The following is a 23,458-nucleotide window of genomic DNA, read 5'->3' as shown; positions in this document are numbered from 1 at the left end:
TGACTCGTGTTCTGCTGTCTGACTCGTGTTCTGCTGTCTGACTCGTGTTCTCCTGTCTGACTCGTGTTCTTCTGTCTGACTCGTGTTCTGCTGTCTGACTCGTGTTCTCCTGTCTGACTCGTGTTCTGCTGTCTGACTCGTGTTCTGCTGTCTGACTCGTGTTCTCCTGTCTGACTCGTGTTCTGCTGTCTGACTCGTGTTCTCCTGTCTGACTCGTGTTCTCCTGTCTGACTCGTGTTCTCCTGTCTGACTCGTGTTCTGCTGTCTGACTCGTGTTCTGCTGTCTGACTCGTGTTCTCCTGTCTGACTCGTGTTCTCCTGTCTGACTCGTGTTCTGCTGTCTGACTCGTGTTCTCCTGTCTGACTCGTGTTCTCCTGTCTGACTCGTGTTCTCCTGTCTGACTCGTGTTCTGCTGTCTGACTCGTGTTCTGCTGTCTGACTCGTGTTCTCCTGTCTGACTCGTGTTCTGCTGTCTGACTCGTGTTCTGCTGTCTGACTCGTGTTCTCCTGTCTGACTCGTGTTCTGCTGTCTGACTCGTGTTCTTCTGTCTGACTCGTGTTCTCCTGTCTGACTCGTGTTCTGCTGCAGTGTCTACTCAGGTCACCGGTCCATCCTGATCCCTCCGTCGGAGCTGGAGTTGAACCCGTCCCTGTGGCTGTCGGCCGTCAGCCAGCAGAAGGTCCGGGACACCTTCTGCTCCTACAGCGTCATGGAGCTCTGCACCAAAGGCCTGGGTCTGCAGACTGACGCCCTGAAGGTAAGAAACCGGCTCCGAGCTGAACCCCCACCGGATCAGAACGGCCGTCTGACGTCCCGCTGCTCTCCTCAGTCTCGTGGTCTGGACCTGTCCCGGGTCAGAACCTGTGTGGTGGTGGCCGAGGAGCGTCCCCGGATCGCCCTGACCCAGTCTTTCTCCAAGCTCTTCAAGGACCTCGGCCTCCATCCGCGAGCCGTCAGCACCTCGTTCGGCTGCAGGGTGAACCTGGCCGTCTGCCTGCAGGTAGTCATAGTCCCTGGTTCTGCTCTGGTTCTCCTCTGGTTCTGTAACGTTGTGGTCGGACAGTTAAATGGAGTATAATGTTGGAGAACCAGCTGCTGTTGTGTAGAACAGAGATGATGATTGAACTTAAGTCTAGAAATAAACCAGCTGTAGACGATAATAGAAAGAAACGGACCAGAACTAAAGGTTCCTTCTATAAAGTCAAAGTTTATCGTCAGTCTTCAGTTTCTAATGTAGAACTCTGGATTCATGATGGAACCATTGAAACATGAATCTCTGTCTCAATAAACAATCGTTTTGATTATTTCATAGATTTATTAAAGGTCTTCTGAAATACGACAACATCTGCTGGATCATAAACATACAAACAGAATTGCTAATATTTGGTTGAATTTGTCCGTTTCCTCCTCAGTTCGGTTCTTCTGGTTTCAGTCTTCTGGTTTACCTTTGACTCCTCTGGACAGAAGTGGTTCCATCAAGCATGGAGGTGGCGGTATCATTATACTATCAACCTCAGAAAGAAAACAAGTTTAGTTGAAGTGGACCAATTCTGATGCCATTCAACTAAACTTGTTTTCTTTCTGACTCAGACTTGGTTCTTCAGGTTCTTGATGGGTCTAAGTCAGGACTTTGGGGAGACCAGTCTGGAACCTTCATTCTAGAACCTTCATTCTAGAACCTTCATTCCAGCCTGATGGAACCATTTCTTTACCACGTCTGATGTGTGTTTGGATTCATTGTCTGGTTGAAACATCCAACTGTGTCCAAGATCAACCTTCTGCTGATGGTTTTAGGTTCTCCTGAAGAACGTGGAGGTGATCCTCCTTCTTCATTATTCCATTTACTTTGTGTGAAGCTGCAGTTCCACAGAACATGATACTGTCACCACCGTGTGTGATGGTAGGTCAATCTGGGACATTTAAGCGTCACTTTGTTCAGTTTTTGAATCATTCTACATGTTTTCAGTCACTTTGGAATAGTTTTGCATTAATTTAGACACAATTTGAGGCAACTTTAACTGTTTTTGAATCAATTTGGTCAATTTTAGCATCAATTTGTACAGTTTTTGAATCATTATCGAAATGATTTCAGTCACCTTGGAAAAGTTTTGAGTAAATTTGGAGTCATTTTGAGTTGACTAACAGTTTTTGCACCAGTTGGGTTAACACAACTTTCTACAACAAAACTGATAGTTAAAGTTGTAGTTTGTATATATACAGAACAGATTTTGTCGTATTTCCAGAAAAACTTGAATAAATCTATGAAAGAACAAAAATATAGGATTGTTTTAGTGACAAAGATTCATGTTTCAATAATTCCACCATAAATTCAGAGTTCTAGGAATCTGAAGACTAAGTGATAAATGTGGAAGCAAACTTTAGTTCACTACAGTATATAAATATGCACGTTAAACAGTACATGTGCAGCATGAATGCTGTAAACAAAGATTAGCTTTAGCTCCTCTGAGTAGGAACTTTGCATGTTTTACTAACTTGACCTCAGCAGTGAACTCCAGTTTGAAGCACATTAACTCCTCAAACTGCTTTTAGTTTGGATGCATTTTCTTATAAAACTGTGATCCAGTTTTCCTCCATACAGAAACATTTTTGACATCTTTGTTGAATTTGACAGATTTTGCTGGTTATGGGATGTAGAGAAACGTTCTCAGTAGATGTTTCAGCTGAACATGAACCAACGTCTGATCTGGAGATGAAGCTTCTGTCCATTTTTCACCAAATCAGTCAGATGATAAATCAGCACGTTTCCAGAAGATGTCAGAGTATTTCTGTAAATGTCTTCATCCTGTTCGGGAAGTTATTTTCTTATGTTTGACTTTCTGAGGAGGAGAAACCACATGGCTGTCACGACTTTCACAATTTTGAGCTTTTATTAAAGGTTCCTCAGCATTTTAAATCAGCTTATTTTTAATTCGGCAGACTAAAACCACACAGACGGTAATGTTGGAAGTGTTCGTACGTTTGTGTTCATAGATCCAGCAGCAGATCCTCAGAGTTAAACCAGCAGACCGACTGTTTCAGGTTTCAGCTTCTTCTCTCCATTTCAACACCATCAAACGTCTCAGCTCAAAAATCTGTTCTGAGAGTCTGGAGGAATTAAATCAGTTCCTGCTCCTTAAATTAATATTCGGTTTAAAGCTAAAATATGAAATACAGCTTCAGGTTTTAACGTCAGTTATTATTTCCATCATCTGCTTGGTTTCTAACTGCACTCAGAATTTATATTTATCATTACTTATTTATTCCAGCCTGCTGTGAGCTTTAACATCTGGATCTAACCGACCAGGCTAACATCTGGATTTACCCTTTAACCAACCAGGCTAACATCTGGATTTACCCTTTAACCAACCAGGCTAACATCTGGCTGAAGCATCTGTTCTGTCCCGCTGCTCATTTCCTTTCCTTGAGTTTTCCATTTGGACATGTCTCCTCCCTCTTCCTGTCTGTGTTTTGCATAACTCCGCCCACATTTCCTCATACCTGGTTTTGTCTCCGCCCTCCTTCTTCGCTGCTGTAGCCTCACAGGCTGGGAAAGCTGGTGGACCAGGTAGGAAACCACCTCAACCAATCATCTGCAACCACAACAACCACCTCCAACCACCTCAGCTGGCTTTAGATCACTACTCCCCTAAATGTGGTGTTAGAGGGCAAATGTAGTACTAAAGGGTGAATGTAGTATTAATAATTGAAAAATAATTGAGTAACTGAAAATTAACTTGACTAATATCCACAAAACCGTTTCTGATTTTCAGTTTAGAGCTCAGATTTGTATTTATTTATTTATTTTAGTTGGTAATGAAGCAGCTTCCTGTTTATTTCTCTATATATTTATATCTCTCTATATTTATATATATATATATCTATTATATCTGCATGCTTCTGCTTCCTGTCGGAGGGTTTGTTGTGTTCAGAGCTGCAGTAAATCTGCCTGATGGTGTTTCTGGTTGTTGGCCTTCATTTCCCAGCATGCCACTGTGTGGAGGAGGAAGGAGAAGGAGGTCGGAGTCTGAACCAGCTGATTCTCCTCAGCAGATCTGAGATCAGCTGGGATCTTTAAAATCAGACGTTCTGCAGCAGTTTTAACATGTTTTTATTGAACCTCTCAATCATCGTCTCTTCCTTCATTCTCTCCTCTTAAACCTTCCTCCTGCTGGTTTGTTTAACATTTGCTCGTCACTCAAATAGAATTTGGGTTCTGTTGGTTTTTATTTTCTGCTCCCATGTTTCAGAAACGTTCTCCAGCGTTCTGGTTCCTGCTATAGAGGCCTCTAGTGCACGAGCAGCCTGCTAGGAGTACCAGCAGTACTACAGTAGAACACAGTACTGACCGTGTTGTGGTGTTTTTTTAGGGCACCTCAGGACCCGACCCCACCACGGTGTTCGTGGACATGAGGGCGCTGCGACACGACAGGTGAGCTCACCTGGAAACATCTGTCTACTGGTGATGAACCAACTTCCTGCTGTGAACGTCATCATTCTGATGATCTCTGCTCTAGCAGCTGACCCATACAAAGCTAATCATAAAGCTAATCTTGGAGTTAGCCCTAAAGCTAACCCGAAAGCTAGCCTCAATAACTTCGGCTGCACAGTGGGGTAGTGGTTAGCATGTTTGCCTTGCAGCAAGAAGATCCCCGGTTCAAATCCCGGCCTGGGATCTTTCTGCATGGAGTTTACATGTTCTCCCTGTGCATGCGTGGGTTTTCTCCGGGTACTCCGGCTTCCTCCCACAGTCCAAAAACATGCTGAGGTTAATTGGTTACTCTAAACTGCCCGTAGGTGTGAATGTGATTGTGATTGTGTGTCTGTATATGTAGCCCTGTGACAGACTGGTGACCTGTCCAGGGTGTCCCCTGCCTTCTCCCGAGTCAGCTGGGATAGACTCCAGCACCCCCCATGACCCTAGAGAGGATAAAGCGGTGTATAGAGGATGGATGGATGGATGGTTAAAAAAACCTAAAAATAATAAAAAGTTAAAACCTTGCTAGCTCAAACCAATAAAATTAATCGTTGATGTGATGACTTTGGTCGTGTTCATATCTTAAAATTAGCATGCTAATGTCAGCTATAACAGTTCATATTTGATTGTGATGATACTAAAATTATTAATATGCTAACTTTGACTGTGTTTGTACATTCAAGTTAGCACAGATCACACATCTGATTTGACTACTTTTCATTAGTTTACTATGTCTATATTTTAACATGATGTATACTATTTATTGATGTTTGTATTGCACTGCAGCTGCTGATTGAGAAGCGAAATTTCATTCTCTTGTGTGTGAAAATGCAAAATGAAAATGACAATAAAAATCTTTTGACCTTTTTGACAGTTGGTTAAAACTATGGGAAAAAATGGATTCAATATGCTAAGTTGCTAGATTGATTCTAGAGGTACGGACCTGTACCCGTAGCATCTGTACTAGAGGTACGGATATAGGGCATATATGACATATACATTGCCATTGTTTCATGCCGTAATTTTGTTTGTATGTATACAGCTGTTATATAACTTTAACCATGACATAGATCTACTGAAATACATCTTATACTCTATTATAAACCTTTCTACACCGCGGCGATCTCATTCATCTTTATTACTTTTTAAATAACTGGCCAAAGACAGCGGGTGTAACTATAGTGAATGCAGTAGAGACACATGTATATAGAGCACAAGCCAGTTCATATCGACATGGAAGTCCTGTCTGCCGTGAAAATGGCCACTCGATAGGGGGCGCTGGGGTATTTCAGGCAGCGAGAATTAAAGAAGCAAATGGAAAGTGCCGTATCCGTAGGCCACAGGCTACGCGTACGGGTCCGTATCTGTAGACACTACGAACTTACTAACATGCTAATGTTAGCTAACACTACTGAAAAAAATAGGATTTACTTTAGTTAGACAAGAAGAATGTTCTGAATCTCAGAGCTTAGTAAACTGGAAACTTAGCGAATGAACATTTTCACTGTAATTACAGAAAAAAAAACAGTTTTCTATTAATTTACAGCTGCCTACAGGTTTATTTGTGGGAAATTAATGCTACATAACATACTCACTTTAACCATGTTAGCATATTACGGCTAGTATCCTGTTAGTTTAAGCTGCTAATGCTAACATTCTAACTTTAACCATGTTAGCATATTATAGCTAATATCCTGCTAATGCTAACATTGTAACTTAAGCCCAGAATTGATTGACTCATTATTTACTGATTTACTTTGATACTGCCGGAGACTCACAGACCTGATTACTGTCAAGAAAGTTCTGAAGTGTTTTTTTATCTGTGCCACAGAATAAAATGTTTGACCCACAACCCTCTCAAAAAGATCAGCATTGGTCTGATGAATGTATCGATTAACTGATCAACCTGATTCTTTGTTTACATCTGATGTTATCCAGATAGCGGGACATCAGGGATGCAGATCTTTGGTTGGAGGTCATGAACTGGTCCAGAGTCTTTGTCATGGCGCCCCCTGCTGGCTTCAGATCCTCATGTTCTGTTTTTTCTCTGCAGGGTTCGGCTGGTGGAGCGGGGGTCGCCTCACAGTTTACCTCTGATGGAGTCTGGGAAGGTAAAAGTGGTTTTAAAGCTTAAAGATGGTTTAATGTTGGACGACTTTCTCTGATTGATCGGTTTTGTCTCTGAGTAGATCCTGCCAGGAGTCCGAATCATCATTGCCAACCCAGAGACCAAGGGACCAATGGGAGAGTCGCATTTGGGGGAGGTGAGTCTGGACTTTAAATAACGTTGATCTGTTGATCCATTCCAATGATTGATTAATCGGTTTGAGTCATTTTTGAGGAACTTCAGCTTCTTGAAAGCGAATATTTTCTGGTTTATTTTCTCCTCTTCAGTCAACCAGAGATCTTTGGTCAAAACAAGACTTTTGTTTGACTTTCAGAAACTCTGATCCACATTTTTCACCGTTTTCTGACATTTTAGACCGAACAGCTGATCAGTTACTGTGGAATTAATCGACAGGTTCATGAACAGTGGAAATATTCTTTAGCTGCGGTTTATTTTATGAATTATTAGATTGCTTTTGTTCAACTTGGCACTGCTAACATGTTATGGCTAACATGCTAATGTTAGTTCAAATTATTAATGTGGGCTAAAATTTTGCTAACTTTGACCATGCAAACATGTCAACGCTAATATGCTAATATGAGTTCAAATGGTTGACATCAAATATTAATGTGCTAACTTTGACAATGTTGACACATGTCAAAGCTAACTTGCTAATGTTAGTATTGCTAAAATTAAATATCAGTTTTCTAACTTTAGCACTGTTAACATTTTTAGCTAACATGGTAATGTTAGATCCGATTATTAATGTGGGCTAAGAATTTGCTAACTTTGACCCTGTTAGCATGTTAAAGCTAATGTGATTGAAGTTAAATACCAATTTGCTAAGCTGTTAAAAATGACACAGTAATGTGAAGTTAAGCTGCTAATTAATGTGATGACTTAAACATGAACTATTACTGTAACTTTAGCACTTAAACATGTTATGCTAGCATGCTAATGTTGACTAAAATGATTAATGTGAAATATAAATATGCTCACTTACTAATGTTAGTTAAAACTATTCTTAAAACTGTATTGGTGGTCGAACTTGTTTACACTGATTCTTTAACTGCTCCATCCGACTGATGGTGAACATCTGGAACATCTGGACACTGTTGTTTGACATGTTGTAAAGTCTGTGGTTCTGATCTCCAATAAGCCAACGAGTTCTGGAGGTTTAGTGTGTTAAATCTGGCCATGAAGCAGGTTTAACGTATTTAATATGTTTAGTATGTTTAACATGTTTAGTATGTTGAATATGTTTAATATGTTTAACATGTTTAGTATGTTTAAACGTGTTAGATCTAACCCAGGCTGAGCAGGTTGTTGTTGTTTAGTATGTTTAATATGTTTAACGTGTTTAGTATGTTTAACGTGTTAGATCTGACCCAGGCTGAGCAGGTTGTTGTTGTTGTTGTTTCCAGATCTGGGTCCACAGCGGTCATAACTCCAGCGGTTACTTCACCGTCTACGGAGACGAGGCGCTGCAGTCCGACCACTTCAGCTCCAGACTGAGCTTTGGAGACACTCAGACCGTCTGGGCCAGAACCGGGTACCTGGGGTTCCTTCGCAGAACCGAGCTGACCGATGCCAGCGGAGGTACCAACCAGCCGAGCTTCTCCAGAGATGTCAATAACCCGGAAGTCTTTAATGGTGTTTTTCTACAATAAACTGACTGAAGACAGCAGATTCATTCTGAGGTGTTTCTGTCTGCAGAGCGTCACGACGCCCTCTACGTGGTCGGAGCTCTGGAAGAAGCCATGGAGCTCCGAGGGATGAGGTACCATCCCATCGACATCGAGACCTCCGTCATCAGGACGCACAAGAGCATCACCGAGTGGTGAGGAACACCAAACACACGGTTTAAAGACCTCCATTGATGTCCTTCTGAGGGTTGGATGGTCCAGCTACAAACTCTGACACGTTACAGGAAGCAGTTAAAGCTAAAAGCTGGAGCTAAATCTGTTGTAGAAGATCTGCAGGAATCCATCCAGAGTGTTTAGAATCAAATTTAGGCCTTAGCGTGAAGTTAAACTGTTGTTACGGATCAGAGGGAAGGCAGAGAACATTGTGGGAGTTTATCTGTCAGCTGGCACCATGACAGCGACTCTGAGGAGGTTCATGACCTCCAACCAGAGCTGCTGTAGTTTAAATCTACGTTCTTTCTAACAGCAGATCTAAACATCAGGACTAGCAGATACCAGCATGGTGTGATCACTTGTCAATCAGATTTTAGTCCCGCCCTCAAACACCTGCAGCTTACTGCCGTATTTTCCTATAAGCTGAGCCAGAATTTACCGACTCAACACCAAGATGGACTAAAAAACACCAAAAACCAGTGACTGAGACCAGAAACCCATCAGGAAAAGGTTTACTGAGTTCATTAATCAGGCGACAAGTCGACTCTTTTTCTCACAGACTTCTATTCAGTCTGTTAGTAGAGGAGTCGCCCCCTGCTGGCCAGTGGACAGAATGCAGGTTTAAGGTAATAATAAATCTGATCAAAGTTTCTGTGACGGTTAATGAATGATCTTCTATGAGCAGGACTGTTCCTAATGGAACCAAAAACATCAGTAATCATCTGCTCTTCTTCATGCTAGCAGCTAACTGGTCTAAACGACCGTTAGTGGAGATAATTGGACACGTGATCGTTCCATAAATGAACCGAAAATCTTTAGAAGGAGGTAAAGGCGGTGTTGCTGCGATTCAAACTGGTTCTGTTGGTTCCGTTGCAGTGCCGTGTTCACATGGACCAACCTGCTGGTGGTGGTGGTGGAGCTGGACGGCTCGGAGCAGGAGGCCCTGGACCTGGTCCCGCTGGTCACCAACGTGGTCCTGGAGGAGCACTACCTGATTGTAGGCGTGGTGGTGGTGGTGGACATCGGCGTCATCCCCATCAACTCCCGTGGCGAGAAGCAGCGGATGCACCTGAGAGACGGCTTCCTGGCCGACCAGCTGGACCCCATCTATGTGGCCTACAACATGTAGCGTAGCGCCCCCGGTGGAGCGACAACATGCAGCGTAGCGCCCCCGGTGGAGCTACAACATGTAGCGTAGCGCCCCCTGGTGGAGCTACAACATGTAGCACCCCCTGGTGGAGCTACAACATGTAGCGCCCCCTGGTGGAGCTACAACATGTAGCGTAGCACCCCCTGGTGGAACTACAACATGTAGCGCCCCCGGTGGAGCGACAACATGCAGCGTAGCGCCCCCGGTGGAGCTACAACATGTAGCGTAGCGCCCCCTGGTGGAGCTACAACATGTAGCACCCCCTGGTGGAGCTACAACATGTAGCGCCCCCTGGTGGAGCTACAACATGTAGCGTAGCACCCCCTGGTGGAACTACAACATGTAGCGCCCCCGGTGGAGCGACAACATGCAGCGTAGCGCCCCCGGTGGAGCTACAACATGTAGCGTAGCGCCCCCTGGTGGAGCTACAACATGTAGCACCCCCTGGTGGAGCTACAACATGTAGCGCCCCCTGGTGGAGCTACAACATGTAGCGTAGCGCCCCCGGTAGAGCTACAACATGTAGCGTAGCACCCCCGGTAGAGCTACAACATGTAGCGTAGCACCCCCTGGTGGAACTACAACATGTAGCGCCCCCGGTGGAGCGACAACATGTAGCGTAGCGCCCCCGGTAGAGCTACAACATGTAGCGTAGCACCCCCGGTAGAGCTACAACATGTAGCGTAGCACCCCCTGGTGGAGCTACAACATGTAGCGTAGCGCCCCCGGTAGAGCTACAACATGTAGCGTAGCGCCCCCTGGTGGAGCTACAACATGTAGCGCCCCCTGGTGGAGCTACAACATGTAGCGCCCCCCGGTGGAGCTACAACATGTAGCGTAGCGCCCCCTGGTGGAGCCACCAGTAGCTTCTGGACTCTTACCGCCCTGAGCTCCGTCTGCCAGGCGGATCTTCCTCCCAGGCGGTTCGTCTTTGTCGTCCAGCAGGAGGCAGCAGAGATTCTGACTTTTAAACCGTCGCCTTTCATTTCGTTTTTTGTTTTTTAACATGTCCTGCATAAAGTTCATTCTATTTTTTGACAATGATCTTTACAGAACAAACTGATATTCTGTGTTTTTACGACAACGACCGTTTTGATACGAGGGAATCTTTCCCTCCGTTTACCAGGAGGTACGTTAGCTTTACGTTAGCTTCACGTTAGCCTGTTTTTATTTCTGAGCTCCTTTCATTCAGGAACAGCTTTTACTTTTCAAACTCACATCATGTAAGTATGTACAAAAAGAAGTGGATTAATTTATTTTGTTCCTCTTTCAGAACTATATGATGAGACGTTCAAGAATGTTTTGCTCTTGAATATTTGCTAATATAAGAAATAAAAAGCAGTGTATTATCTGGGGGGGAAAAAGAAGTTTATAGATTCTATTAAAGGAGAGTTCAGGATTAAACTAAAGCAGTTCAACGCGTCGACGGACGACGAGTTTTATTCCAGATTCTGATCCACAGACGTCCAGTTTGACTCCAGTCACCTTCAAAAGGACATTTCTCGTTTAATTCTGACTCGTCATAGTTTTAGTTCATCAGATGAACAGTTTCCTTTTTTAAGACATTTAAACTGTCAGATTAAAGCTGTAGATATGTTGAGGTGGAATTCTGCAGAACCATCAGAGCAGCTTGATGGAATAAAGTTCTGATAATGAATGAATTAAACCTGAGATCAGACTTTATATCAGGAGTGAAGCTTTTATTTCATTCTGAAACGTTTTCAGGTGGTTTTCAACAGAATTGTTGAGCTTTATTTGTCTTTTATGAACATTTCTGTTCCTGAACTAAAGGTAAAGTCTTTTCAGAGCACAGATTGTAGTTTAAAATCAGAATAAATGAAGTTTCCTTTAAGCGTTGGCTGCCCCCGTGTGGCGACGAGAAGAACCTCAGCAGCTCTGCATCACAACTCATTCTGGATTTCTGGGTTTCTGGAGCGGAACTCGTCTGTCCTGTCCAGCGTTCTTGCGGCTGGGAAAAGGTTCTTCAGTCTGTCGTGTTTTTAATCACAGACCCTTTAACTCTTCAGTCAGAATGTTCTAGTTTAAAGGAAAAAGCACTTTCTTCACCGTTTGTTTCTTTTATCAGCAGAATGTTTGTCCGAGTTTTGTTTTTTTTTAAAAAGGTTTTAAAAATGTCTTATTTGAGTCGACATCAAGTCTTTCAGTTTAATAAAAAGATTTCAACAGTTTTGACAATAAAACGTGTTTGTTGGTTTTATTTTTTCCACCAGAACAGTTTAATTCATTTAGAACTAATCTGTGAATTTAAAGCAAACATTTAAAGAAAAAGAAGATTTCTGCAGTGAATTAACATCAACATTCAAACCTGTTAAGACTTTACAGTGTTTTTATGTAAGGTTACCTGAAATGTTTAAAACTATAGAAAACTATTTACCCGATTACAGTAAATACTGAGACTGATATCCTTTGGGTGCTCTGGGGGGTCCTGAGGGGTCTGGACCAGGACCAGGACCGGGACCAGGGGAGGATCCAGATTAATGTTAGTGGGGGGGGGGCACTGAAAAGTTGTAAGAAAAAATGAAAGCTGCTACCAACCTCTGGCTTTTACAAAGAATGTTTCATTTTGTTTTTGTCTCTTTAACCCAGTAGTAAAGCTGTAAATGAGCTTTTCATTTTGGACTGTTAACATTAAATTCTGATGGACTTGTTTCCTTGTTTCTGTGAATTCCAGCATCATCAGCTGCAGCATCTGCCTGTTCTGTAAAACTGTTAGCTCAACCACAGAATCCTGAGGGCAGTTAAGAGACAAACATTGTACAAGAACAGCTCTATATACAACCCTGTTAATTTCCACTTCTTAGAATGTTTACTGACAATTATCACACCTAAAATAAGAAATAATATTTTGTACTTTTAGCAGCTAGTTCTCAGCTGTAAACCATAAACATCACAGGGTTCTGTATGCTAATCAGTCTGAATCAAAATGAGTTCTACCCAATACACAGTGAACAACAACAATCTGTACCCTTGATCTGTGCTAAAATAATCTGAAATGTTCTGTGCAGTAATTTTAAAATACAGTAAGCAGCACTCTGTACATTTAACAGTAAACCTGAGAACAATAATAAACAGGAACAATACTCCACATTCTTCAGTCATTTAATAGTTCACAGCTCAGCAAACATCACAGTGTTCTGCATAGAAATGACTAAAAGCTGCTCTCAGTAATCTTCCACAGTGAGCAGATGTTCTTGTGCTGCAGGTCCATGGTCCAGACGTGGACATAGAACAGGATGGGGGGGTCTGGTACCGTGGACTTCCTAGAGCTCCTCCTCTTTCTGCATTCTTCATATGGGATGTAAATAAAGTAACGCTGGTTTAGCACGTCCATCAAAGGCCTGTAGGTGTGAAGCAGGAAGTCCTCCACAGTGAGGATGTGAGTCTCCTCCTCCTCCTTCAGGACCATCTCTGTGTCCAGGGTGTTATTAACACCATGAGACTTCTCAAACTTCACCGGGTTCTCCGGCCACGCGTAGATCCTCCTCATCATGGGTCCATGGCCAGAGCAGTGATGACATCGTACTGCTTAAAGCCATCTTCACCAACTTCAGTCTGATCTTGGGGCTTGAAGAAGTCATCCTGATGGACCAGCAGCAGTTGGGCAGGTTCTTGATCAGGCGGTTGGTGAGGCTGGTTTTCCCTCCATCGGTTACGCCGTCGATGCTGATGATGGACTTCATGTTCTCAGATCGGTCAAAGCTCAGAAAAAGGGTCAAAAACATCAACAAAAGACCACCAAGCCAGCCCTCTGGACTTCCAGTAAGCTGTGTTCCTATTGGCTGTCCAGGTGGCTGCTTGGTGTCATCAGGAACATCTGAGCAGCTTAGTGTCTTCCTGCTTTATGTCTGCAGTCAAACATTTCCTCTGCTTCTCTTCACTGAACCTGGTTTGGCTCCGTTGCTTTAGTTTGTTCTTTAGGCGTTGGCTTGCAGCTTCCAGCAGTAAAATCCTCTTTAATGTGTTTCTTGGTGTGCTTTAGGGCTTTGTACTGGATAGTTGTCTTGGTAAATGTGGTTCTTTAGCCACAGTTAGCACATGGTGCTAATGTGTGCAGTGATTAGTGGATTTGGTGCAGCTGAGTTGTGTCTTTATCTTGGCTGTAGTGAGTCTTTAGAGGTTTTTGGTTGTTTGTGAACCAACGTTGGTTGTCCAGAAGGTAAGAGTTCCTGTCCTGATTCTCTGTTTAAAGAGCTTCTCTGGTAGGCTGCAGGAGACTTGAGCGTTTGGGTTGTGCTAGTTTGGTTTTTGTACGCTTTCATTTGGACGACTATCTTGAGGCCCCTCCATGTGGTTTAGTGAGGTTTTCTGGAACAGTTCTACAGAGCAACCTGCAGCAGAAGAGACTTTGAGAGTTTTTAGGAAGTTCTGGAGACCAGACTTTAGAGCAGCACAAACATTTGTCAGCAGTTTGAGCAGGAGAAGGTGAGCTTCAGAGTAGAAATGAGAAGGAAACCTTGTTGACCCGTGTGGTGAGGTCCTGTACCAAGAGTTTGAGCAGGTTGTGAAGAGTCTGTAGTTCTTTGGTCTGAAAGCACCAGAAGAGTCGATTTATTAAAGGAGAAAACAGGAGATATTGTTGGTTCTTCTGTCGCTCTGCAGTTTCCTTAGACTGAATATCAAGTTTCTATTTTAAATGATTTACTGTGTGAGCCCAAGAAGACTTCAATAAACTCCCTCCATCCCCTGAACACATTTTATTATCATGTTAAATCTTTTTTAAAGTGTTTTTGGGTTTTAATAGTTTTTTCTCTTTGCTTGTGTAGTTTTGTCATCTGTGTGAAAGGTTCTAAACAAATAAAGTTGAATTGATAAACTGAATAATTGACTAACTCGTGATTGTGACAACAGAAGTATTTTATTGTGATTTAAGGGTTTGTTTCAGTTTTAAGGTTGGGGTTAAAATCTGGACAGAAAAAAAAAGATTAAAGAAATAAACTACATTAAAAAAGCAATTAAATCAAAGTAAAACATTTAATACAATAAAACTTAAAAAGAAAATTAAACATTAAATACAATTAAATTATATTAAACAGACAATATTTAATTAAACAGAAGATATAAAACATGTAATTATTAAATTAAACATTTTTAAAACACAAATATTAAACATTAAAGATGAAATATTTTAGACAATTAAACATTAAAAAATACAATTAAACAAGAATATTTAACATTTAAAAATAAAATATTTAATTAAAAAATTAAATGTTTTATTAGAAAATTAAATCTCAAAGACAATAAAACTTTAAATAGGAATTAAACAGAAAATACAATGAAGCATTTAAAAAGAAAATTAAACATTAAAAGGTGGTAAAACATTTAAAAAGAAAAACCTTAAAGATTTAATTTAAAAATTAAACATTGGTAAAGAAAAGGAAATTTTTCAAACAAGCTGATAAAATATTTGAAAAAACAATTAAATATTAAAAAGACAAAACATTTCAAAATCAGACATTAGAAAAGAATAAAAGGTGAGAAAAGAGCAAAACTAAACATTTAAGAAGAATCAAACTAAAGACAAAACATTGTAAAAGACACCAGTTAGACTTTAGAAGATCAAATTAAACAGAAGAGACGATAAAACGATGAAAAAGAGCAAAAACAGAGAAAGGTCTTAAAGCGTTTTCTAGTCTGAAATGAAAACATCAAGTTGTTTCTTCAAACATTTCCTCTTTCTGTGTTCTTGGTTTGACTGTGGACAGATTTACTAAGAGCTCATTTCAGAAAACTGCTTTCCAGATAAAGTCTACTCGTAGTTGAAGGCATCGATCAAACTAATGTTACCTTCTGATCTCCACAAACTTTACTGTTCAGTGAAGAGAATCAAAGTTTGTTGAGGATTTCTGAAGAACCCACAGGTGAAGGTCTGAGAAGAACTCAGATGGATGATCTAAATGTGAAATCAAGACTCATGGTCACAAGTTTTAAGGCTTCTGTTAACCACAAAGTTCAAACTAACACAGAAGTACTGAGAGACTTTGAAAACTTCAGTCCTCAGACTGTCTGAAGGTTCAAACTAACAGAGATCTACTCAGGAACTTAGAACATTTCAGCCCTCAGACTGTGTGAAAGCTCAGGTCCTGAGGACTTGGGAGGTGTGGAGGCTTTGGAAAGTCTTGGAACTGAGGGTTCAACCCTCCAGCACAAAGACTGAAGTCCAACCTCCTGAGAAAAACGGTCGAGTCGAGACTCGAAAAAAAAAAAAGAAAAAAAACCCTCAAAAACTAGAAAAAATCGATGATAAATGTGCAAAAAAAGAAGAATTAGTATCTGAGTGAGTAGCTCAAGGTGATAAGAGGAGAGACTACAAAGTGGAAGGTCGCAGGATCAAGACCCACCACTGGTGTTTTTCTTTCTTTGTCTGAGTTTTTCAAAACATTTAACAAAGGTCTAGTTTTGAACCATCAACCTGCAGCTCCATAGGTAAACCCTTAACTCACTGAGCTACAGATCAGATAAAAAAGAAATAAACTCGTCGTCCCTTTGACATCGTAGTTTCTGTTCCTAATAAAGTGACCACATGGGCGGAGCCAAGGCGGAGTCTGGGTGGAGTCAGGGCGGAGAGTAGGCGGGGAGGTGGGTGGCAGCCTCCCCCCTCTACCCCCCCCCCCACCTCCCACCACACCTTCCCCCGCCTGATGAGTTTTTCGAAAATCCGAGTCTCGACAGGTTTCCCGAGTTTCTTGAGTTTCCACCAGGTCAGAGGCAGAACAAGTTGTCATGAAGAGGTGTTAAAGTCGGTGAGGATGGAGTGACTTTTTACAGCGACTAGAAGGAAGACGACTAGAAGAGCAGGTCTTTAACCAGCATCCCTAAAATCCATGGAGCTCCAGAGAAATGAAGGAAGGTCAACTTTTATCAGCCTCCATCCAGATGTTCAACTTGATATCTTTACTTTGACATTTTTAGCTCCACAAACCTTTAGTATCACACTTTATCATCATTTATTAGGACTTTAATGGAATCCAGCAGCAGATTTAGTTTTTGTTCACAAACTTTATTCTTGTCTTCGTGGGACTGCAGGATTTAAAACTGTTCCTTCTATTTGACCTCATGTTATTAGTTTTAGTGCAGAAAGTTATTTTAATTGTTGATTAGTCTCTTAAAAACCAAATAATAAATTGGATTAGTCAAGAGGTTTACATTTCTGATTTTGTCATATTTTAAATGACAAAAAAATATAAAAATATTAAAATAAAGCGTCTTCAGACAGTTTGACCTGTAACTGGTGTTCTATGAATAAAACTGAATTTAAATTGTATGTATCCTGTAATGTTGGAGGAATTCAGACATATATGTTGGAAAACACATTTTCTTTGTCCATTAATCTGTTGATTGTTTCCTCCAATAATTCATTTCTTGTTTTGGTTTATAAAATGTCAAACCCAAATATATTCAGTTTACTGTCATAAAAACCAAAAAGATTTACATTCATGATGCAGGAATCAGACAGTTTTTAACTTTTTATCTTAGTTTAGTCACAAAGATCGTTGATAATGTGTGAATTGTTGCAGCTTGTGAGCCGTAGAAGGTTTTAATGTTTGGGGCCGAGTGTCAGAAAACATTTAAACCAACATCAACAAAATAAAGATTTGAACATCATTAAAGGGAAATCCAACTTTTGTATGACAATGTCTAATTAAAGGACCTTTATTCCCAACATGTGTGATATTCATCCTCTGGAGCTTCTCTTCACATCGTCTTCCACCTGGACTGGTTTGGTCGGGAGCATGAGCAACAAACATGAAAAACTGCACTTTAACATCAATGAATGACACTGAAGTTTAATCTCTACATAAATGAGACTGAGTCTGGATGTGCTGCTCTGTCATTAACTCCTAAGTTTAGGGAAAGTTCAAACTAAAGAGGACAGTTAAGATCAGACTTAGAATGAGCTGATTCTGAACAAACATCTCAGACTTTCTGAGCTTCAGCACCTCTAGAAGATATTTGAACAACAAGCAGCTCCAGAGATCCAGAAGCTGGAGAGAGTTAGCTTTAGCTGAACCACAGAACATGTGGGACGCTAACCTAGCAAACATTTCAGACTTTTCTCTGTGAATTCTGGGAAATAATTTCCTATTTAATGACAGAGCTACACATCTGAACTCAGTCTCATTAAAACAGACTAATTCAGTGTCATCCATCCAGATTAAAGTGCAGTTACCCAAAATGTTTGTTGATGAGCTCCAACTAAACCTGTCCAGGTAGAAGGCCACTTTGACAAACAGGAAGTGGAAGATTCCAAGCAGATTAATAGAAGGGGGAACCGGACTGTACTAAGTGTGGTCCAGTATAGAGGGGGGGTGTTTGTGGGTTTTTAAGGCTGATAATGATTATTAGTGAGACATTTGGAGGAGATATTCTTATGCAGTAAATGAAAGTATTTAAAATCTTGGAGTGAAACTTAGAAGAACACAAACTCTGACAGAAAACTTTGTTGATACGTTTTTGTTTTGTTTACAGATGTTAAAGGAGTTTTATTGGTGACGTATAACCGATCAAAATCACTCCAGAAGACAGAGCGACCACAGCTCCTTACTGCAGGCCTCCCTTCATGCAGGTCAAACCTCTGCAGATGATCCAGAACGCAGCAGAACATCTGGTTTCCATCCAGAAAGCTGAGCAGCAGAAACTCTAAACTAGAATGAAAACATCTCCTCCTACCTGAACCCTCTCCTCCAGGTCCACACTCCCTCCAAACTCAGGTTCTTGATCCCACCTCCACCACAGCTGGACTCTTCTGTGGTTCCTCAGTGGTGGAACCAGCAACCAAATTTTGTTCCGTCTTTAAGACTAAAAGCCAGAATGTCACTAAACACTTTACACCAGACAGACTTCCTGTAGACACCACGGTCCTGTTGTTACTCTAGAACTAGTTTTATCTTCTCCAGGTTGTCTTCTCCTGACTAGCTCCTTCCTGGTGTTGGATCTTTTCTCAGACAGATTAACCGTGGTTGTAGTTTCCTGGACAGACGCGTTTAGTTTCCAGAAACCGTCTCCTGGTTGCAGCAGGTTTTACAGGAACTATTTCTCCAGCAGAAAGTAGTTCTGGCTTACCAGATATTTCACAAACATCTTTAATCCATCCTGAAAAAAAATGAGTCAATTCAGAGACAGAAGCAGAAAAGTGACAGAATCAGAGAAGTTGAACAAACAGAAACCATCTGCAGGTAAAACGTGTTCTATCGAAGTTCCAGAAAGAAGAAACTCGGAGTCGCAGCGTCTTGTTGATACATTTATTTCCTCCATGTTAGCACATAGAATATATTTATATACATATTGCTAGCTAAAGTGTCAAAAAAAAACAAAAAAAAGTTCAGGAGCATAGAAAATGTTAAGCCACGATTAATAGTTTACATATGGACAGAACAGAAGAACATGATGAAGCTTCACACCGACTGCATTCCTGGTACGAGTGCTCTAAGGATTCCTGTAGTACGCGCAGCATCACGTACTGGAATAAGAGCAGTGAAAGTCGCTCGCCGCCCCGTCCACTTCCTCACGTTTCCCTCCACGACGTGAAACGAGCTCGAGAAGCTCCAGAAGACCAGAGAAGCGTCACTGTCGTGTTGCTTAGGAAGTGCAGCTAGGCGTTTTCTCCTTTATATGATTAGAAGAAGCAGAAAGAAAAGCAGCCGGAGATACAAACAGCTTTACTCATGCAGGTAAAAACACACGGCGGCGAGAAAAAGCCAAAGGAAAGCTCAACGGCCTCAATGATGGACGAAGAGGAAAACCAGAAGCTAAAACATCCTGAAAAGGAAAACAAGCGACACAAAGAGCCGATATGAGAAGTTTGTACAAAACTAGAACTAACAGTCATCCAGAGAACTGCAAAAAAACAAGTGAAGATCTGAATCCATTTACAATGTACAGAAGACATGAAGTTTATTTACATGTAGTGCAACGAAGAAGAGAAGAAGTTTGACCTTCAGAGAACTCAGATACGACGAGAACATGGAACCAGGAAGAACAGGAGGAACGTCAGCGTCTTCCAGGAGCTCAAAGGAACACTGAGAACTTTAAAGTCTGGAAATAAAGTAAATTCTCTGATAGTGGGCAGCTCTCCTACAAAGACTACATATATATATATATATATATATATAGAAAACATCTCTGGTTCTTCTGATTATCAAGCAACGCCTGGAACGAACCAACAACCGGCTCGTCCACCGCTTTAATTAGAGTAGCGACGCAAATTTAGTTAGTTCATCCACGAGGTCCAAAAAACGAGATTCCAAACCTTTAATTCATCTTTAAAAGAGCTGCAGGAGGAGCTTTGATTTCAGAGAAGTTCTAAAATCTCCAGATGTCCTTCAACTAGCTGCTGCTTCCTTTAAAAACAGGAAGTCACAAAAAAACATGGGTTTGGGTTCGATATTATCCAACGTGTTTCTGCATGAATGCTCAGCGAACTGAAATGTTGCCGAAAACAAAGATTGAAAACTGTCGCTGTCAGAAGACGCCTGAATAAAACCAAAGAGGACAGAGCGCTTCTTAAAGTCCTCCAAACCTTTCATCACAAACGGAGCCAGAACCGAGTCTGATTTCATGTTTTACGCCAAAGGAGGTTCTAAAATCCGCAGATATCCTGAGCCCTCAGGAACATTAACACGGTTCTGCAGTCTGATCTGCAACCAGCTGCTGCTTCCTTTAAAGACGGGGAGTAGTGACCTCAGAGAAACAGTCTGGGTTTGTTGCTACACTCGCTGTGTTTCTGTACGAACGTTCAGCGAATTGAAATGTGGCAGAAAACGTAAATAAAGACCAAAAAATACAAACTCTGCCGTCAGAAGGTGGCGCTGTGGCCAACAAGGCTGTAATAAATAAAACATAAGTCGTAAATATCCGACAACAAACCAGGAGATTCTCCGTCGTCCAAACCTTTCATTCATCATCAACAGAGCTGGACAGAGTCTGACTTCAGGATGTTTTACACCAAACTCAGCTGGAGGTTCTAAGATCTCCAAATATCCTGATCCTTCAGGAACATTCACATTAACACAGTTCTACAGTCTGATCTGCATCCAGCTGCTGCTTCCTTTAAAAACAGGAAGTCCAACAGCAGCACCGGGTTCAGTGGAGGACATCTGGAAAACGAGCTGAAAAGTCGAAGCACAACTGAGACAGACTTCCTCACAACGAAGCGCCGTAAACTTTGACCGTCTTCAGTGTGAAACGAGCATCCGGGCGTTTCCTGAACTCTACTTCTGACAGTTTGTTCAAAGAATAAATCTGAAAGACAAAAAAAGCGAGAGAAGTCCTCGAGTTTTAGCTCCTCAGTTAAAAGTCGACTCAAGTCGGCATAAAAACTTCCTCCACTAACTTTTAGAGTAGAATCTGGAAGCTGTCTGATAAAACCTATTGAAGCCTCCTAAAAAACAAACGTCACACTGAGGAGAACATTTGGACATTTAGCGAGAAACTGTTGCTTTTTGAGATCTGCTGATAAAAGGAAGAAAAGCTGCAGCTTTAAGTTGCTGTTAATGAAACTCAGCATCGACATGAAAAACTGTACAGTTAGAAGGAAAACGGCTCCACACAAAAATAAAATCAACTTATGAAGCTAAACAGGCACATCTGAGGTCTTTATGTTTTATAGTTTTCTGACATTAAACAGAGAAAAAGATGAATTTATTAACTGGTAAAAACCGAATCGTTAGAAGGAAAAGGGTCACTTTAGATTTCAGGATGTTTTCCACCAGAGGAGCCAGAACTTCTAAGATCTCCAGAACTTCTAAGATCTCCAGAACTTCTAAGATCTCCAGATATCCTTCAACCTGAGACCTCAGGAACATGAACACGGTTCTGCAGTCATTTAGAAGGAAAGGGTCGTTTTAGAGCGATTCTGCTGCCATTAAAGCGGTAAAACGGCTCTAAAATGACCCTGATAAAACAGGAATAACGTCGTTTTCCAGATGGACCAACCGACTGGACGCATCGCTCTGTAAGTTGAGCTGAGTTTTCACTTGCAGCATAAAAAAAGCTCTTTAAATGAGGAGTTTCTGCCCACGATGCGAGAATCTACAGCGTTTTATTTCAGCAGGTAAAAGGCAACGCGTCATTCAGTCCATCTTCATCACTGAGGAAACGGTCGACAAACTTCTCAAAGAAACAAAAGAAAAAAACGGCAATTTCATCGCCTGATTAAACACCAAACCCCAGCACCGATATTCAACTACACACCCAGGAAGTAGACCCGTCCCAACTTCACGCTTGCATAAAGTTTCCCATCCTCGGGCTCCCGGTTCTTCTGTTTGATGAAGACAAACTGTGACTCTACGACATGCATGAAGCCTCAGGAGGAGAAAACAAAGATGGGAGGAGCTCCACTAGAAAAACCACGGGGATAAACACCGACGCTACGCTGCAGGACGAGGAGGATAACCGCCTGGTCGGGATCTCAGGAAACTTTTTGGCAATTATACAAGCGTTTGGGTCATAAAGGAGAAATAAAAAACCCTCTAAGATCCAGCTCAGTTTAGTTACAAACCTCCTTTTTTTCACGTGGGACTCATAAAAACAGTCGATAAACAGCCCAGATGTTCTACTGTCGGTTCTAGTGGAAGATTTGTGCGTCGGCGTCTCTCCAGCCGACTGACCCTGTTCCCAATAAGTGACCTCAGATTTTAGGTAGAAACCAGAGAAAGTGCGATTCACCGCAACAGATCCATGAAGATAATCACAAAGTCGTCATCCACCACTCAGCTGCTTGTTTTTTTGTAGTTTTAAATGTATTTCTCCGTGAAAGCAGAGCTGCTTCCACCGCATTTACAGTAAGAAAAAAGAGTCGCTTTAAAAATCCTGGTAATAAAAGGTTTTCAGTTAATGCTCATCTCTTCCTACACACTTAAATAACACATTCTGACACAAAATTAGCACTTCAGGAAAGAAAAGGTAAAAAAACAACAACACAGAAATCATAGCGGAACTCTGCGTCCCAGAGAACCGACGTTAAATAAAGAGCAGAAGGAACGAGCCGCTCCTCAGCCGGAGGAACGTCCAGAGAGAAGCAGGTTGGTGTTTGACACTGACTGACTGACGGGAGGCGGAGACGGCGGGAGCCAATGGCGTGCTGTGTGAGGTCCGGGGGGCGGGGCTTGTTCATCTCTTCCTGCGGCAGGTCCGTTTGTGGTCGGCGTGCCAATGCTCCTGCTGACACTTGATGGAGCAGTACGAGGTGTTCCAGCAGCAGTGGTACATGGCCTCCTCCTCACAGTTATAGCACTGAGATAAACACACAAACAACAAAAACACGACAACGCTCAGAGAACAACAACAAAACCAGGTTAACAACCAGTAAAATCATAAAAACATGACGATGGGGACAAACAAAAGTCTTCTGCAGGAAAGTTCTGATGTCAGATGGAACAAAAACTGAGCAGAGAGGTTTCCAACCTCAAGAACACCAAACCTAGCATCAAGCATGGAGGTGGCAGTATCATGCTCTGCTCAGCGTACTCTGGATCTGGTCCTGGATAAGGACCGGTTTCAGACTATCTTGGACTTTTTTTAGGAGTAGTTTAGGTTTGGTTTTAGATCTTTTTAGGACCGGTTCCAGACTGTCTTGGTTGATCGTTTATAACCCCAAGAACAAGAAATCTACCGTCAAGCATGGAGGAGGCAGTATCATGCTCTGTGGAACTGCAGCTTTGCACAAAGTAAATGGAATAATGAAGGAGGAGGATTACCTCCACGTTCTTCAAGAAAACCTAAAACCATCAGCAGAAGGTTGATCTTGGACACAGCTGGATGTTTTAGAACCAGTCTGAAACCAGTCCTAAAAAGTCAAGAACCAGTACAGAATCAGGACCAAAACCAAACCAATACTACGCCTAAACA

At 41.8% G+C, this 23,458-nt stretch overlaps 2 protein-coding genes across 5 annotated transcripts in view; one reads left to right on the top strand and one right to left on the bottom strand.

Moving 5' to 3' along the window:
• Positions 1-11,793, top strand: part of LOC110958297 (disco-interacting protein 2 homolog C) — a gene marked incomplete at its 5' end in the record, with an annotated part of 74,892 nt that extends 63,099 nt beyond the window's left edge. The window contains 9 exons of the mRNA XM_051953912.1: positions 591-759; positions 832-1,002; positions 3,538-3,567; positions 4,370-4,431; positions 6,530-6,587; positions 6,666-6,740; positions 8,008-8,182; positions 8,300-8,423; positions 9,319-11,793. Of these exons, the coding sequence (XP_051809872.1) occupies positions 591-759; positions 832-1,002; positions 3,538-3,567; positions 4,370-4,431; positions 6,530-6,587; positions 6,666-6,740; positions 8,008-8,182; positions 8,300-8,423; positions 9,319-9,571 (1,117 nt within the window). The remainder of the gene's footprint in view (positions 1-590; positions 760-831; positions 1,003-3,537; positions 3,568-4,369; positions 4,432-6,529; positions 6,588-6,665; positions 6,741-8,007; positions 8,183-8,299; positions 8,424-9,318) is intronic.
• Positions 11,794-18,838: 7,045 nt separating this feature from the next.
• The window catches only part of zmynd11 (zinc finger, MYND-type containing 11), a 43,035-nt gene continuing 38,415 nt past the window's right edge, over positions 18,839-23,458 (bottom strand). For all 4 annotated transcript variants that reach the window (XM_051953807.1, XM_051953808.1, XM_022204768.2 and 1 more), the window contains one exon: positions 18,839-22,843. In XM_051953807.1, coding sequence (XP_051809767.1) covers positions 22,721-22,843 — 123 coding nt within the window. In that variant the 3' untranslated portion in view covers positions 18,839-22,720. The remainder of the gene's footprint in view (positions 22,844-23,458) is intronic.

The sequence above is a fragment of the Acanthochromis polyacanthus genome, chromosome 9, assembly GCF_021347895.1.
Source record: "Acanthochromis polyacanthus isolate Apoly-LR-REF ecotype Palm Island chromosome 9, KAUST_Apoly_ChrSc, whole genome shotgun sequence".
NCBI lineage: Eukaryota > Metazoa > Chordata > Actinopteri > Pomacentridae > Acanthochromis > Acanthochromis polyacanthus.
Note: the sequence above shows the minus strand (reverse complement) of the source record. Positions and strands in the feature narration are given on the sequence as shown.